General features: G+C 42.1%; 1 protein-coding gene across 1 annotated transcript in view; it reads right to left on the bottom strand.

The window, feature by feature from the left end:
* Positions 1 to 7,063, bottom strand: part of NBAS (NBAS subunit of NRZ tethering complex) — a 93,983-nt gene extending 86,920 nt beyond the window's left edge. Inside the window, exons 1-3 of the mRNA XM_039218316.1 lie at positions 6,922 to 7,063; positions 4,568 to 4,622; positions 2,364 to 2,400 (exon numbers count right to left, since the gene is read on the bottom strand). Of these exons, the coding sequence (XP_039074247.1) occupies positions 2,364 to 2,400; positions 4,568 to 4,622; positions 6,922 to 7,038 (209 nt within the window). The 5' untranslated portion in view covers positions 7,039 to 7,063. The remainder of the gene's footprint in view (positions 1 to 2,363; positions 2,401 to 4,567; positions 4,623 to 6,921) is intronic.
* Positions 7,064 to 12,721: the final 5,658 nt, after the last annotated feature.

Below are 12,721 nucleotides of genomic sequence, written 5' to 3'. Positions count from 1 at the left end.
AATCTGCAAGTACTAGAAACGAAAAGGGAACTTGAAGTTAGAATTGGCTACCGGCGCGGCATCAGGAGGGAACACGTGGGACAGGAATCGAGGTGCAGGACACAGGAGAACAAGATTGGAAGGGAGACTCCTGCAAAGGCCAGCACCCGCCAGAGGCTGCAGGCTCACTGAAAGAAAGAGCCAGCCGAGGCTCCCCAAGGGCCCCAGGGGGGCGTTCTAGAAGCTCATCTCGGTCTAGAATTTGGTCTGTGGGGGCATGGGAATGAACTCCCCTATGAAAAACCAAAACCCCAAGCCTTTACCACATGCGAGATCAGACTGCAATTTAAATTCACTCAAGTGGTGCAATAAGAGCCAAGCAGAAGCTCACACTAACATCCTTCACAAAAGACAGAAGGATCCACCGTGGGTGCGTGAGCAGATAAGACAAATCAAAAGTAACACAGGAGGAAATCAAGAAAATAGATGGAAAAGAAGAATACAGAGAACGAGCCAACGGGTGGGGGGGGGGGGTGCAGAGGGGAGGAACACAGAACAAAATCACACAGAAAAAAACATTATGGAAAACAGAAAACAAAAAAAGTAGGCTAAAAAGACCTGTAATTAAAATAAATCAATGGGCGCCTGGGTGGCTCAGTCTTTAAGCATCTGACTTCAGCTCAGGTCATGATGTCACAGTTCGTGAATTCAAATCCCACATCAGATGAGCTCAAGCCCCACTTCTTTCTCTTTCTCTCTCTCTCTCTCTCCGCCCCCCCCCCACTCGCTTGTACCCTCTTTCTCTCAAAAACATTTTTTAAAAATGAAATAAAATGATAATACTTGTTTTAAAAATAAATAAATAAAATATGTCAGAAATAGGGGAGCGTGGGTGGTTTAGCATCCACTTAGGATCCTCTCTCCCTGTCTCACGAACACTCTCTCCCTCTCTCTCAAAATAAACTTAAAAAAAAGAGTAAATATATGTGTGTGTGTGTGCACGTGTGTATTTCTCAGTCCTACACATTCAGTGTACTTGTGTTCATTTCTAAAACACAAAATATTTAATACCATAGTAATTATAGAAATACTATAACAAAGATATGAAACACATATGAAAGATAGCATCAATAGATGGACGATAATTTCCTCTAGAAAGGAAGAGGAAGACGGGGGGTCTAGAGGGGACACCTTGAGTTGTAACATTTTGCACTGAGAAAGAGAGAAGGCTATCTGAAGCAAACAGTGACAACTGCCTAAATCACATGTAGATAATAAACCTGTTATAACTTACAGTGTCTATAATTCTGTTTGTGATATTTCATGATTAAGAGAAGAAAAACTTTAAAAGAAAAAGTCACTTGAATCAAATATTGGCCCCAAAACCTTTAGGTTTAATTACCAAAAACTCAAGAGCAAAAACTGAACTTTTTTCAGTTAACTTCACATTACTTATGAAAGTAACAAAACATGTCCTGGGGAAGATCAGATCATCACTTTATGGTGCACTGGCCTACACTGGGGATTTTCTGCCCACACTTCCCGAAGATGTTCAGAACTAGCAAGCTAGATCACCTAGTGAGCTCAGGAAAAAATAGCCTACCTCTTAAACCCCTCTCCCGTCCTTGCCCCTCCCTCTGCTCTCATCTCTTTACCCCATCATAGTCCACACCCCTTAAAAAACAAGATTACAAAAAAAAAACCAAAACCAAGATTACATTTACACTTACACACACACACACACACACAGCCGGAAAACATCAGAGCCAATCCCAGAGAAGAGCCAAAGGTCTCTTTTATAAAACTCTATTATCTCTGGAACGTTTAAGATTAAATGTCCTTAAGAGAAAAAACATCTGTGTTAATTAAATCTATAAAACAATTCCTATATACCTAGCTAAGAGCAGAACTGTATCAGTTGTCAGAATAATCATTTCTTTGTTCCCCTTAAGGCTGAAAACATTCTTAACACTGAAAAGAATTAAAAAGTGCCCAAGGCCAGAAACCTAAAGGACCCCCTCCCCTCCTGCACAGCAACTAAATACTGATCACGAGAGCTGCTGATACAGTAAAAACAAAACTCTTCTTAAAAAAGATCCCCAAGCTACAGACCCATCGTGTGGGCATTCAAGATAAAACTGAGAACATTCACCAGAGGAAGCAGAAGTCATCCTGAGATATTCTTAATAAGGACTCGGGAACAGACATTACCCTGAGTAGACTGAGCTACCTTGTCTGTATATCAAATGTTTGAGGTCTATTTTATTCACCTGAATGTCAGCATCTGTATCACAATCTGGGATCCAATTCTTAAAACTTGAATCATAAATAGGATAATATTTGTATTTGACATTCATACCATTCTCTGAAGAAGCGATACTCACCTGTACCAGATGTACTGGCGTAAAAATAATAAACGATCTGTAATAAAAATAGCAAAACCAAGTATGAATCAGCTATTCTTCAAGAGTCATTTTCAAAATAGCTTCATTGACAATAAATCTAAGCTATACTGTTGACTGAGTCATTACAAAGTACAGAGAACAAAATTCTTAAAATAAGAGAATATAATCTAATATGTACTGTAACTTTTACAAGACCAAGTATTTGTTTATATCAAGGCCCAAGTTACTCAAAACTTTGAAGGATTTTGTAACACTACAAAAAAGTATAAATGTGGTTTGAGATGTAAATTTCATGTAAGAGGCTTTAATAAAGCCAGAGTCGAAGTCATAGTAATCCCCCAAATAAAATATTAAAATCAAAATATCTGTACAAAAATTAAGATACTATTATACTTTATAACAAAGGTTTTAAAAAATAATACCTAAAATGCAGAAGTCCAGCTAACACACTGAAAATAAAGGGACACCTCACTTAAGTAGAGTCAGGAGGCCAGACAGGAGAACAGTACCACTCAACACTAACTAAGGAAGAAGTGTCAGACCTCAACAAGAATCATCAGCAGGAAAATATCCTCAGTTATGGGCCCCAGCAAGAAAGAGATGCACTGTCACATCGCCAATAAGAACTCGACTACCTCTGCAACTCAGGCAATGAGAAACCATCAGCACCCTGAACTCTTTTCTCCAATGGACTTTTAGTTCAAAACAATCCCTCACAACTTCCTCCTCCTCCAGAAAATAATGTTCCTCTCTTCTGTTGAATTTGGTTATAGTTTTGCTGTTAATTTGCATGTCCTGAATTGCAATTCTGCTATTCCTGAATAAACTCATTTTTGCTGGTAAAATAACTGAGTTTTATTTTTAAGGTTAACTACCCTACTGACAAATAATGTTTTACATGATCCTATCTAAATTGTATGTGTGTGGCAGCGCTTGAGTCGTTCAGTCGGTTGAGTGTCCGATTCTTGATTTCAGCTCAGGTTATGATCTGAGTTTGTGAGATTCAGCCCCACGGTCAGGCTCTGCGCAGACACTGTGGAGCCTGCTTGGACTTCTCTCTCTCCCTCTCTCTCTCTCTCTCTCTCTCTACCCCTCATCTGCTTCCATGCTTTTTCTCTCTCAAAAAAATAATCATTAAAAATTTTTTTTGAATAAAATAAAATTTGTATGTATGTGTGAATATATAGATGTATATCAATGAGAAAAAAATCTAAAGGGTAACATTTTCTCTGGGCTTTTCTGAGAAATTGTTCATTCTAGTTTGTGGTTTTCCATATTCTCTAAAATTCCCTAAACAAATTTTATCACCTGGGTACATTTTCTAAATTTTCAAAATTTCAAAATATTAATCACAATGAAAACTGAATATGCTAGCACTTGTATCAAATAATAATCTTTATCAGGAGATAAAATGATAGTTAATTTCAAGTACTCCACTCCTTTGAAACTGAATCTTCTCTGTGTGAGTAGCTCAAATTCACCGGCATTATAAGGATGAGCTTTGGAGGCAGAAAGACATGCAGGCAAATTCCAAATGAATGATCCTGGGCAAGTTTCCTCATCTGAAAACACGAAGTCGTGACAGCACCTACCTTGCTGGTCTGCTAAAGGCTTATATCAATAAACGTACATAAAGTCCCCATAGCACGAGCTTAGCAACCAGTGCTCCAGACTTTCTCTGGTACCGTAGCTCCTATGTAAACTCGGTTAGGAGTTACATGAATGCTCTGGTTAATCATATTTTCAATCTGAATAACTGTGACCAGATGTAGCTGAAACATCATGTAATCCACTTAAAAGAGCCTGTGACTGTCCTTTCACTCCCAATGTCTAGATGCTCTGAGACCCATACTGGATTTGATTTTCTTCATTTCTTCTAGAAGACATTCAGAATGGTTAACTTAAGCCATACTTTAGCTCTCAGGTGCATTAAAAATGTGTGTATACATACATATACCGGTATCCACACATACATACCCATATATCACATATAATATGCGTACACATATAAAATTAAATTCAGGCAACATGTATGCTATTCACTTTTATCAGGCTCTACATTATAAGTCTGAGGAACGCTTTTAAAATTTCTAAAGTTTCAAAAACAGTAGTTATAAATGAAATGAGAAAAAAATTATCTGCTCTTATCATTATATAGAGAAAAATAAATCAGCTACATTTACCTCTAATGGCTTTGGTGATGATAAAGGATGCACCGTGTTTCCGACTGCCTCTGGACTGCAATTGGAAAAAAAAATTGTTTTTATATTTGAGAATTTTCTTGTAATACTTACACAATAGGTAAAGTTATATTCTTTTGCTAATACTCAGTACAGGGTACAAGCAACCAGTATTTAAAAAGTACTATTCAGAGACAAAAGAAAAGCAGGACTGAAAAGAGTGGGGGCAAAACTGAGCACCGAGGAGTTACAGGCATTTGTCAGCACAAATTTTGCAAGGATTCAAGACAGAAACTCAAATACCAAACATCACATGATTTTTTTTTTTAATATTTACACATTTTTGAAAGAGAGACAGAGCATTGAGTAGGGGAAGGGCAGAGAGAGAGGGAGACACAGAATCTGAAGCAGGCTCCAGGCTCAGCTGTCAGCACAGAGCCCGACGCCGGGCTCAAACTCACAGACTGCGAGATCATGACCTGAGCTAAAGTTGGACCTTAACCAACTAAGCCACCCAGGCACCCCTCAAATACCAAACATCAAAACACCAGCCAAAGCCCATACTGGCTGCCGGTCCAGCAAAGGTGACTTGGGTGAGTTACAGAGGCCTAGAATAAGTTTTGCTTGCAGGGAAAGAGGTCACACGGATTAATAAACTCCTACGTTGGAGGCAAACTTATTATTTGTTGTATGTCCACAGAGGAAATGCCACTAACACACTGATAAATGACTGTTGTATTAAATAGTTCCTTAAGTATAGACTAAACTCGGAGTAGGGTAAACAATAGCAGAAGCAACAAATAATGAATAAAATGTACTAACGTACAGTTCGGAAAGGAACAAGAAGTGCAGACAGGTAGGTCTTAAAAGCACAAAAAAGTGGCTGCATTCCACAAACATGAACTGATTATCCACTTTGCAGTTAGGACACAATTTGGTCCTGGGGAGGGTTATAATCAGATGCAATCACCCTCCGACAGCTTGAAGTTGGACAGCTGAAATCAATAGAACCAAAAAAAAAAAAAAAAAAGTGCTCTGGTTTCAATGTAAATTGTACTGTGCTTTTTAAAATCAATTTAAAATGTTAATCATTCTGAAATATCCCCGTAATTAACCAGTGAGTACCAAGCAGTGAAAACAAGTATTTGTTCAACCAATAGAAGCAGCAGCAACATCCTAAATGCAGGACCTACAATATTCACATTGTTCAAGACAAACAGAAACTAATATCGTACTTGAAAAACAGTACTATGTATGCAGATCTCTGCCAGTCTGAAAAATACATTATTCATGACAGGCAGAAACTGCAATGGGAAGGAGGTTAAAGAAAACCTACAAACTTTAGAGGAGAATGAATGAGTAGTTTCCCCAGGAAGGAAAACACTCAAGAAAGATGTTGTAAAAAAAAGAACTCAGATGATGGGACTCCCTGATTTTAATAAAAGTCCTTTTGGAACTTGCTGCATCCTCTGGGTCTAAACCAATGGCTGGCACCGGTTAGGCACTCAAAAACTGTGTTGAATAAATGCGCATTCCTAGTCCCTACTATTCACCTCGTGCTGGGAGGCCCCTGTCTACTGAACGACTGTAAACCCTAAGGTGCAGTTAAGGTTACCAACCTCTAGAACCCCTTCTTTAGCAGGAAACGTAACCCTGGATCAGCACCTCCTCACTCTTCCCTCTTCCCCCTGTAAGAACAGAAGCAGCATTCTGTTCTTACCACTAGCGCAGCGCAATTACGCTAAGTGATGAAAAATGTTAACTGGATCGGCTCCAGTCTAGACCGCAGGCGCCACAAAAGTATTCACCGTCCTATGCCCAGCACCCAGCACAGTCTGGGACAGACACGGACACTCAAGCACATTAAAAGCTTCTTTACTAAGTACACAAGTATGGGCCAGGTCAGCCCCAAGGAGGGCTGGTTTCAGCGGCGGCCCTCCGGCTGCTGAGATGACTGACTGCAGGGTCCTGGAAAGTTCTCCCGCCGAGGATGAGGATCGGTCCCGGGCAGCTCTGGCCTCGCCTCCCAGAAAGGACCACCCGGAGTCCAGGCAGCAGAAGGGCCCCGGAGTCCAACGCTGTGCGTCCCCTCCAAATACAGTGAAACTGAGATCCAGAGCCCGAGGTGCTGCCCCGACAACAGAATTCGGAGCCCACGAGGGATCTCAGGTAGCCCTGCTTTAGGGGACCCAGACCCCAGCTAACCTGCGGTGCCGTTGCCAAGGCGACAGTACAAGCGGCGGAACCGCGCTCCCCCTCCCACCCGGCTCCACTCCTCTACGTGGCTCTAGTTACGTGGCTCTGCCCGGACAGGGCCCGCGCCATGCTGGCCGCAGCTCTGGAGAGGCCTGGTTCACCTGTACTTCTGTCTCCGAGGGCCACTCGGTGTTGACCAGCAAGTCATAGAGAATCGTCTCCTCCTCGCCCTCCGCAGCGCCTGGACCCGCAGCCGGCGCTGACTCGGAGGCCGCCATGTTCGCCCGGGACCGGAGCCGCGGAGGCAGGGCCACTACGGCATCCCGCAACGGACAAGCTTCCCACACCGCGCCGGCTGCAGCTTCGCGGGGAGGGGGTGGGGTTAACTGGGCGTGGAAAGGAAATGCAAGATTAACCCCTTAATGAGTAGGAGGTACGGCGACTTTGGCTCGTCCGAAATACGGTTTAGGTCCTGGTCCCAGCGCACTCCTTGTCTGTTAATCTGCGTGCGATGCGCCAAGTCAAAAATGGTAAAAGTATCTCCCTAAGATGCTAGCATTCCTGTGTATTTGTTGCCAAATACATAGAGTGCATCAGTGTTTTTTTAAATAAACACCAAAAATTATGCAACTCAGTAGATACTAAGTCAGTGATAGCTGTCAGACGAATGATCCTCTAGGAGCTCAGAAAAAAAGGTAACGAAGTTCAGAGTCTGGAGCGGCTTCCTGGAGGAAGTGGAGCTTGTCCTGGGTATTTAATATTACGCAGAATTTGAATCAAGTGTGAAGGTTTGCGGAGAGCATCTCAAACAAAGGGAAATGGGATGAGCAAAGACAGGTAGAAAAATGTATACTTGAAAGAGCAGGCAGCTGAATAGAGCCCAAGTGAGAAAAGGTTACGGAGGCAAGAAACTTGAAATAATACATTGAGGACCTGCTTGGAGCCAGCTAAAATGCCAGCCTCATTCGTTCAGTTATTCATTTAACAAGCGCCTCTATGTGGAAAGCCCTGTACTTGAAAGCAGAGCCTGTTGTAAACCTAATGAATATACAGTGTACAAGGAATTAGCCATGTCTCACATTCAAAAGAAACACAAATACTGAACATTTCCTGCAGGAATTATATTGCATAATATCCATCAAGATGCATTAGGTAGTAATGCAATTAAAAGCCTCAGCTGGGAAGCCTAGGCCTCCCATTTCTTTCAAAGTTAAATGACCTTAAAGCCTGCCCTATGTCACCTAACAGCTCCCCTTGCTCTTTGATCTCATCTCCTGCTCCCCCTCCCCCCCCCCCTTCAGCCACACTGGCCTTACTCCTTCGGAACACACCAGGCTCATTTCCCCTTCGGGGACTTTACATGGGTTGTCCCCTCTGTTGGGAAGGCGTTCTGCCAGATACTTGTCTGTCTCTCTCCCTTATTTCCAAGTTTTTGCTCATATCCTTTTCTCTGAAGCCTATTCTGATTGCTTGTTTTTAAATTTACAACCACCTTCCCTGCACTGTAGATCTCCCTTACCTTCTCTGCTTTTTTCCATAACATTTTATCACCCAAAACGCTATATAATGTATGTTTTATTATATTTGTTTATTGTCTGTCATCATTCACTAAAATGTAGACTCTGCCATGACAGAGAGCACTACTATATACCTACAAATGCTTAAATGGAAAAAACTCAGCTTTTAACCCGCATAGGGAAAATCCAGTTCTTCCCTACTATGTGTTTCTTCCCTGTGAGCCTCCTACTCACACAAAAACACTTCTGGTTACCAGTTGGAGGGAGATTTTTCCCCACACCACCAAGCAATTCTCAGACCAGCAGAGTGTCCAAGATTCAACACTATCAAACCAGAGATAGCATCGGATTCCACAGGTTAAGGACTCAGTCTCACAGGACTGTTCCCCCCAACACACACACATACACACACCCCGAAACATACACCTCAGATGCCAGTCGCAAGCCCAGAGCGTCACCTGTGCTTCTGTATAAGCACCACACACTGTGCCACTGGAGAGCCCTATCACTTGTGCTTCTGACCAACCAGGTATAGGTCAGGGATTCCAAAGACACCCCCATCTTCAGGTCCAATTAATTTTCTAGAGCTCTTCACAGAACTCAGGGAAACACTGCTGTTTACCAGATTGTTAAGGGATACGTTAAAGGATACAGTTGAGCAGCCAGATGAAGAGATACCTAGGGGAGGTCTGGGAGCGTTCTGAGTTCTGGAGCACTGTTCCTGTGGAGTTGGGGTGCATCACCCACGCTCCCCCTCCCCCCAGTGTGCTTGTTTTCACCAGCCTGGAAGCTCTTCAACTCCCTGACTATTGAGATTGTATAGAGGTTTCCTCAGGAGGCATGATCAATTATTAATTCAATTTCCAGCTCCTCTCCTCTCTCTGAAGAATGGAGGACAGGGCTGAAAATTCCACACTTCTAAGAACGGCTCGGTCTTTCTCGTGACCAGCGGCCACTGAGGAGTCACCCAGGGGCCCCCTCAGACTTCCTTCCTTAGAACAAAAGACACTCCTAGTGGTCTTATTACTTAGGAATTTACTAAGGTTTTAGGAGCCCTGGATTAGGGACAGGGTCAAAGACAAATACTAGAACAAGATATACTCCTAGGATTATCATTTAAGAAATTACAAGGATATTGGGAGCTCTGTGCTAGGAACCAGGGGCAGAGACCAACATGTGTATTTTCTGTTTCACAAACACTATATACATCCCTGCTACATCCCCCAGAATATATAACAGTACCTGGCACAAAGCACAGGACAAACTACATATTATTTGTTGAATAAATGAAAACCTTCTCCCAAAACCTTTTTTACGCACTGTCTCCCCCAAAGTGCTTTTCTTCATTGCAGCAGACACCAGACATTTGCATGTGGATGCTGTACGCAATAGAATACGAAAGGGTAGGAGCTCCATTCCCTCAGAACCCGCTGTGAGGGTGGACCCTGAACTTGCACGGCCTCGATCCCGCCCTCTCCCAGTTCTACACACCAGGGCTCTCCACTCCTCCCCATCTCAGCCAAGAATTTCAGACAGAGATGGAGATTGCTTTCTGCTTTATCCATGCCCTTCACGACCGGCACCTGATAGAGCACACAGCCAAGCTGGCCAAGCTGACACGGGTGCTTTCTTCTCAGGTGGTATGTGAAGAGGACAATTGCAAACATATCACCAAGAAAAAGTTTTTCTTTTGGCATCATCACACTGTATTCATTGCATCATCCGTCCTCCCCCAGCCCCCACCTGCCTGAGCTTATACAACAGAACAGGAAACATAAAACCATACCTAACCGATCCAGGCAAGCTTCTATTCTAAAGAAACAAAAAGCATGGGCTGGAACTACATTATTTGACTGTACATTTAACTCGGAGCAATTTCCAGAGGGAAAATTCCACTCCCACAGATGCTCTGAGCAGATAGATAGGCAGGTTATGAAGTCCTCTTCACCACTAGTTAATATCTGGAAGAGCCCAGGAAAAAGAAGGTGGGGTGACCCCCAAGGGAAAGAAAGTGGAAAGAATATGTCCTGTATGTCCTAAGAGTTCCGAATGTAGAGCATTTGACACTGGGGTGGGCAAGAAAGGCAGAGAAGTGATCAGAGCTCAAATCAAAGTTCAGCTGAGTCTAAGGATCAGGATGATTTAAGACAGATGTGGAGCTCAAGCCGCATTGCTAATTGATCTTACTTTCAGTAACTATATGGTTAATTGTCCAAACTGAGACCCTTTGAGAATGAAAAGGAATGATTTTAAAAATTCTACTAGGAAAACAGACATGAAACAGGACTGTCCTGGAGAAACTGAGATGATGGGCACACTAATCTAGAACAACAGAGTAATTATACAGTGAAGAGGATGTGGGTATTTCATAAGTACAACAAGACTATTTTCCTGATTCTCTTAGTGATTGATGTAGTGACAGTGGCCATTCTTTTTTTTTTTTTTTAATTTTAGTTGACATATGGTGTAGTATTGGTTTCAGGAGTAGAATGCAGTGATTCATCACTTACGTAGACTACTCAGTGCTCATCAAACAAGTGCCCTCCTTAATACCTATCACCCATCTAGCCCATCCCCCTCCCTTCTCCCTCCATCAAGCCTCCTTTTGTTCTCTATGGCTAAGAGCCTCTTATTTTTAGTTTCCCTTTCTCCTCTTGCCCCCGTTCCCATATGTTTTGTTTCTTAAATTTCACATATGAGTGAAGTCATATGGTATTGTCTTCCTCTGACTGACTCAGTTCGTTTAGCATATAATACATTCTAGCTCCACTCATGTTGTTGCAAATGGCAAGATTTCATTCTTTTTGATCGCCAAGTAACATCCCATTGTATTTGTGTGTGTGTGTGTGTGTGTGTGTGTGTGTGTGTGTGTGTATCACCTCTTCTCTATCCATTCATCAGTCAATGGACATTTGGTCTCTCTCCATGGTTTGGCTATTGTTGATAAGACTACTATATATTGCTATATACACTGGGGTGCATGCACCCCTTCAAACCTGTATTTTTGTATCCTTGAGGTAAATACCTAACAGTGCAATTGCTGGATCATAGGGTAGTTCTATTTTTAGTTTTTTCAGGAACCGCTAAACTGTTCTCCAGAGTGTCTGCCCAGCTTTTAGCTTTTGGAGAATTGTTTCAATTGCTCTCCCTTCACTCAAGCCACGTAATTCTAGTGGGGCTGCCAATCCCCTATCTTCCCCTCCTCAATCCACATCTGCCCACTCAGAGAGCCCAATTCCTCTGACTTCAAGAACTGGCTGGAGGATTCTTCCTGGGATGGATGGATGGATGGATGGATGGATGGATGGATGGAAGGATTTAAAATAGAAATAGAGGAAAAGCACCTTTCCTTTTTGGATCACAGAATTTGAAGGACACAAATTGGGAGTTTCAGCAGCCATATTACCACACACAGAACCCTGTCTTCATGGAATGAGAAAGAAGCCAATGAGAATGAAAAGAAAACAGAGGAGATATAAAGACCTCATTTGATATTAACATGACCGAAACAAGTGACATCTGTGTGCTTCTGTCTTCCTAGCTAAGTGAGCCAGTGCATTCACCTTAAACTAATTTGAGTTGAATTTCAATACATTGAAACCACTTCTCTCACCCGAACATTTCTACCAACAGATTTTGCAGATTTATCTCATTTAGAATCTATATTTACTGTGTGGCTATCTGTAATGCTGCTTCTGAGTTATTAATGGTTTTACTGCATGAATACACTGATAGTATTCATGGCTTACAAAACTCTCATCCTCATGAAAAACTGAAGCTCAGAGCAGCCCCAGATCACAACAGAGCCAAAATTCAAACACACCTCATCAGGTCTTGATCCTGTGCTCTTTTCCCCACACCATAGCACATCACCCAGAGTATAGACAGAGCCCTTACATGGTTGAAAGTGGCAATCAGTTGTTTTGGCTACAAGGACCAAAATGTGGAATGGGAATACTGTCAACCTGTTCTGTCAGTGGGGAAATTCAATATACGGCATATTAGAGTTTGTTGCCACATGCTACCATGGTCATCCAGCATACTTCTTAATCTAGCAGAGAGTCCAGGCCTGGTTTGAAGATAGTTTAAATCATGAATAAGTTTTTTTTTTTAAATTATGTTTTCAAATAACCAACACATATAGTAACTCTGTGAACTGCTAAGAAGTAAGGCTGAAATAAAAATTGAGACAATTCCAAAATAGGCATTTTAAAGAGAAATAATCTGATGTTTTTATAAGCCTTTGATGAGGACATGGGGAAAAAATCAGGAAATAATTTTTCATTTTGAGGTGCCCAGGAAGCTCAGTTGGTTAAGCATCCAACTCTTGATCTCAACTCAGGTCTTGATCTCAGGGTCATGAGTTCAAGCGCTGCATTGGGCTCCACACTGGGCATGAAGCCCATGAAGAAATTTTTTTTTCATTTCTTCCCATCCTCACATC

The sequence above is a fragment of the Hyaena hyaena genome, unplaced genomic scaffold (assembly GCF_003009895.1).
Source record: "Hyaena hyaena isolate Hyena2069 unplaced genomic scaffold, ASM300989v1 scaffold_748, whole genome shotgun sequence".
In the NCBI taxonomy this organism is placed as follows: Eukaryota; Metazoa; Chordata; class Mammalia; order Carnivora; family Hyaenidae; genus Hyaena; species Hyaena hyaena.
This window is presented reverse-complemented; position numbering and strand designations above follow the sequence as displayed.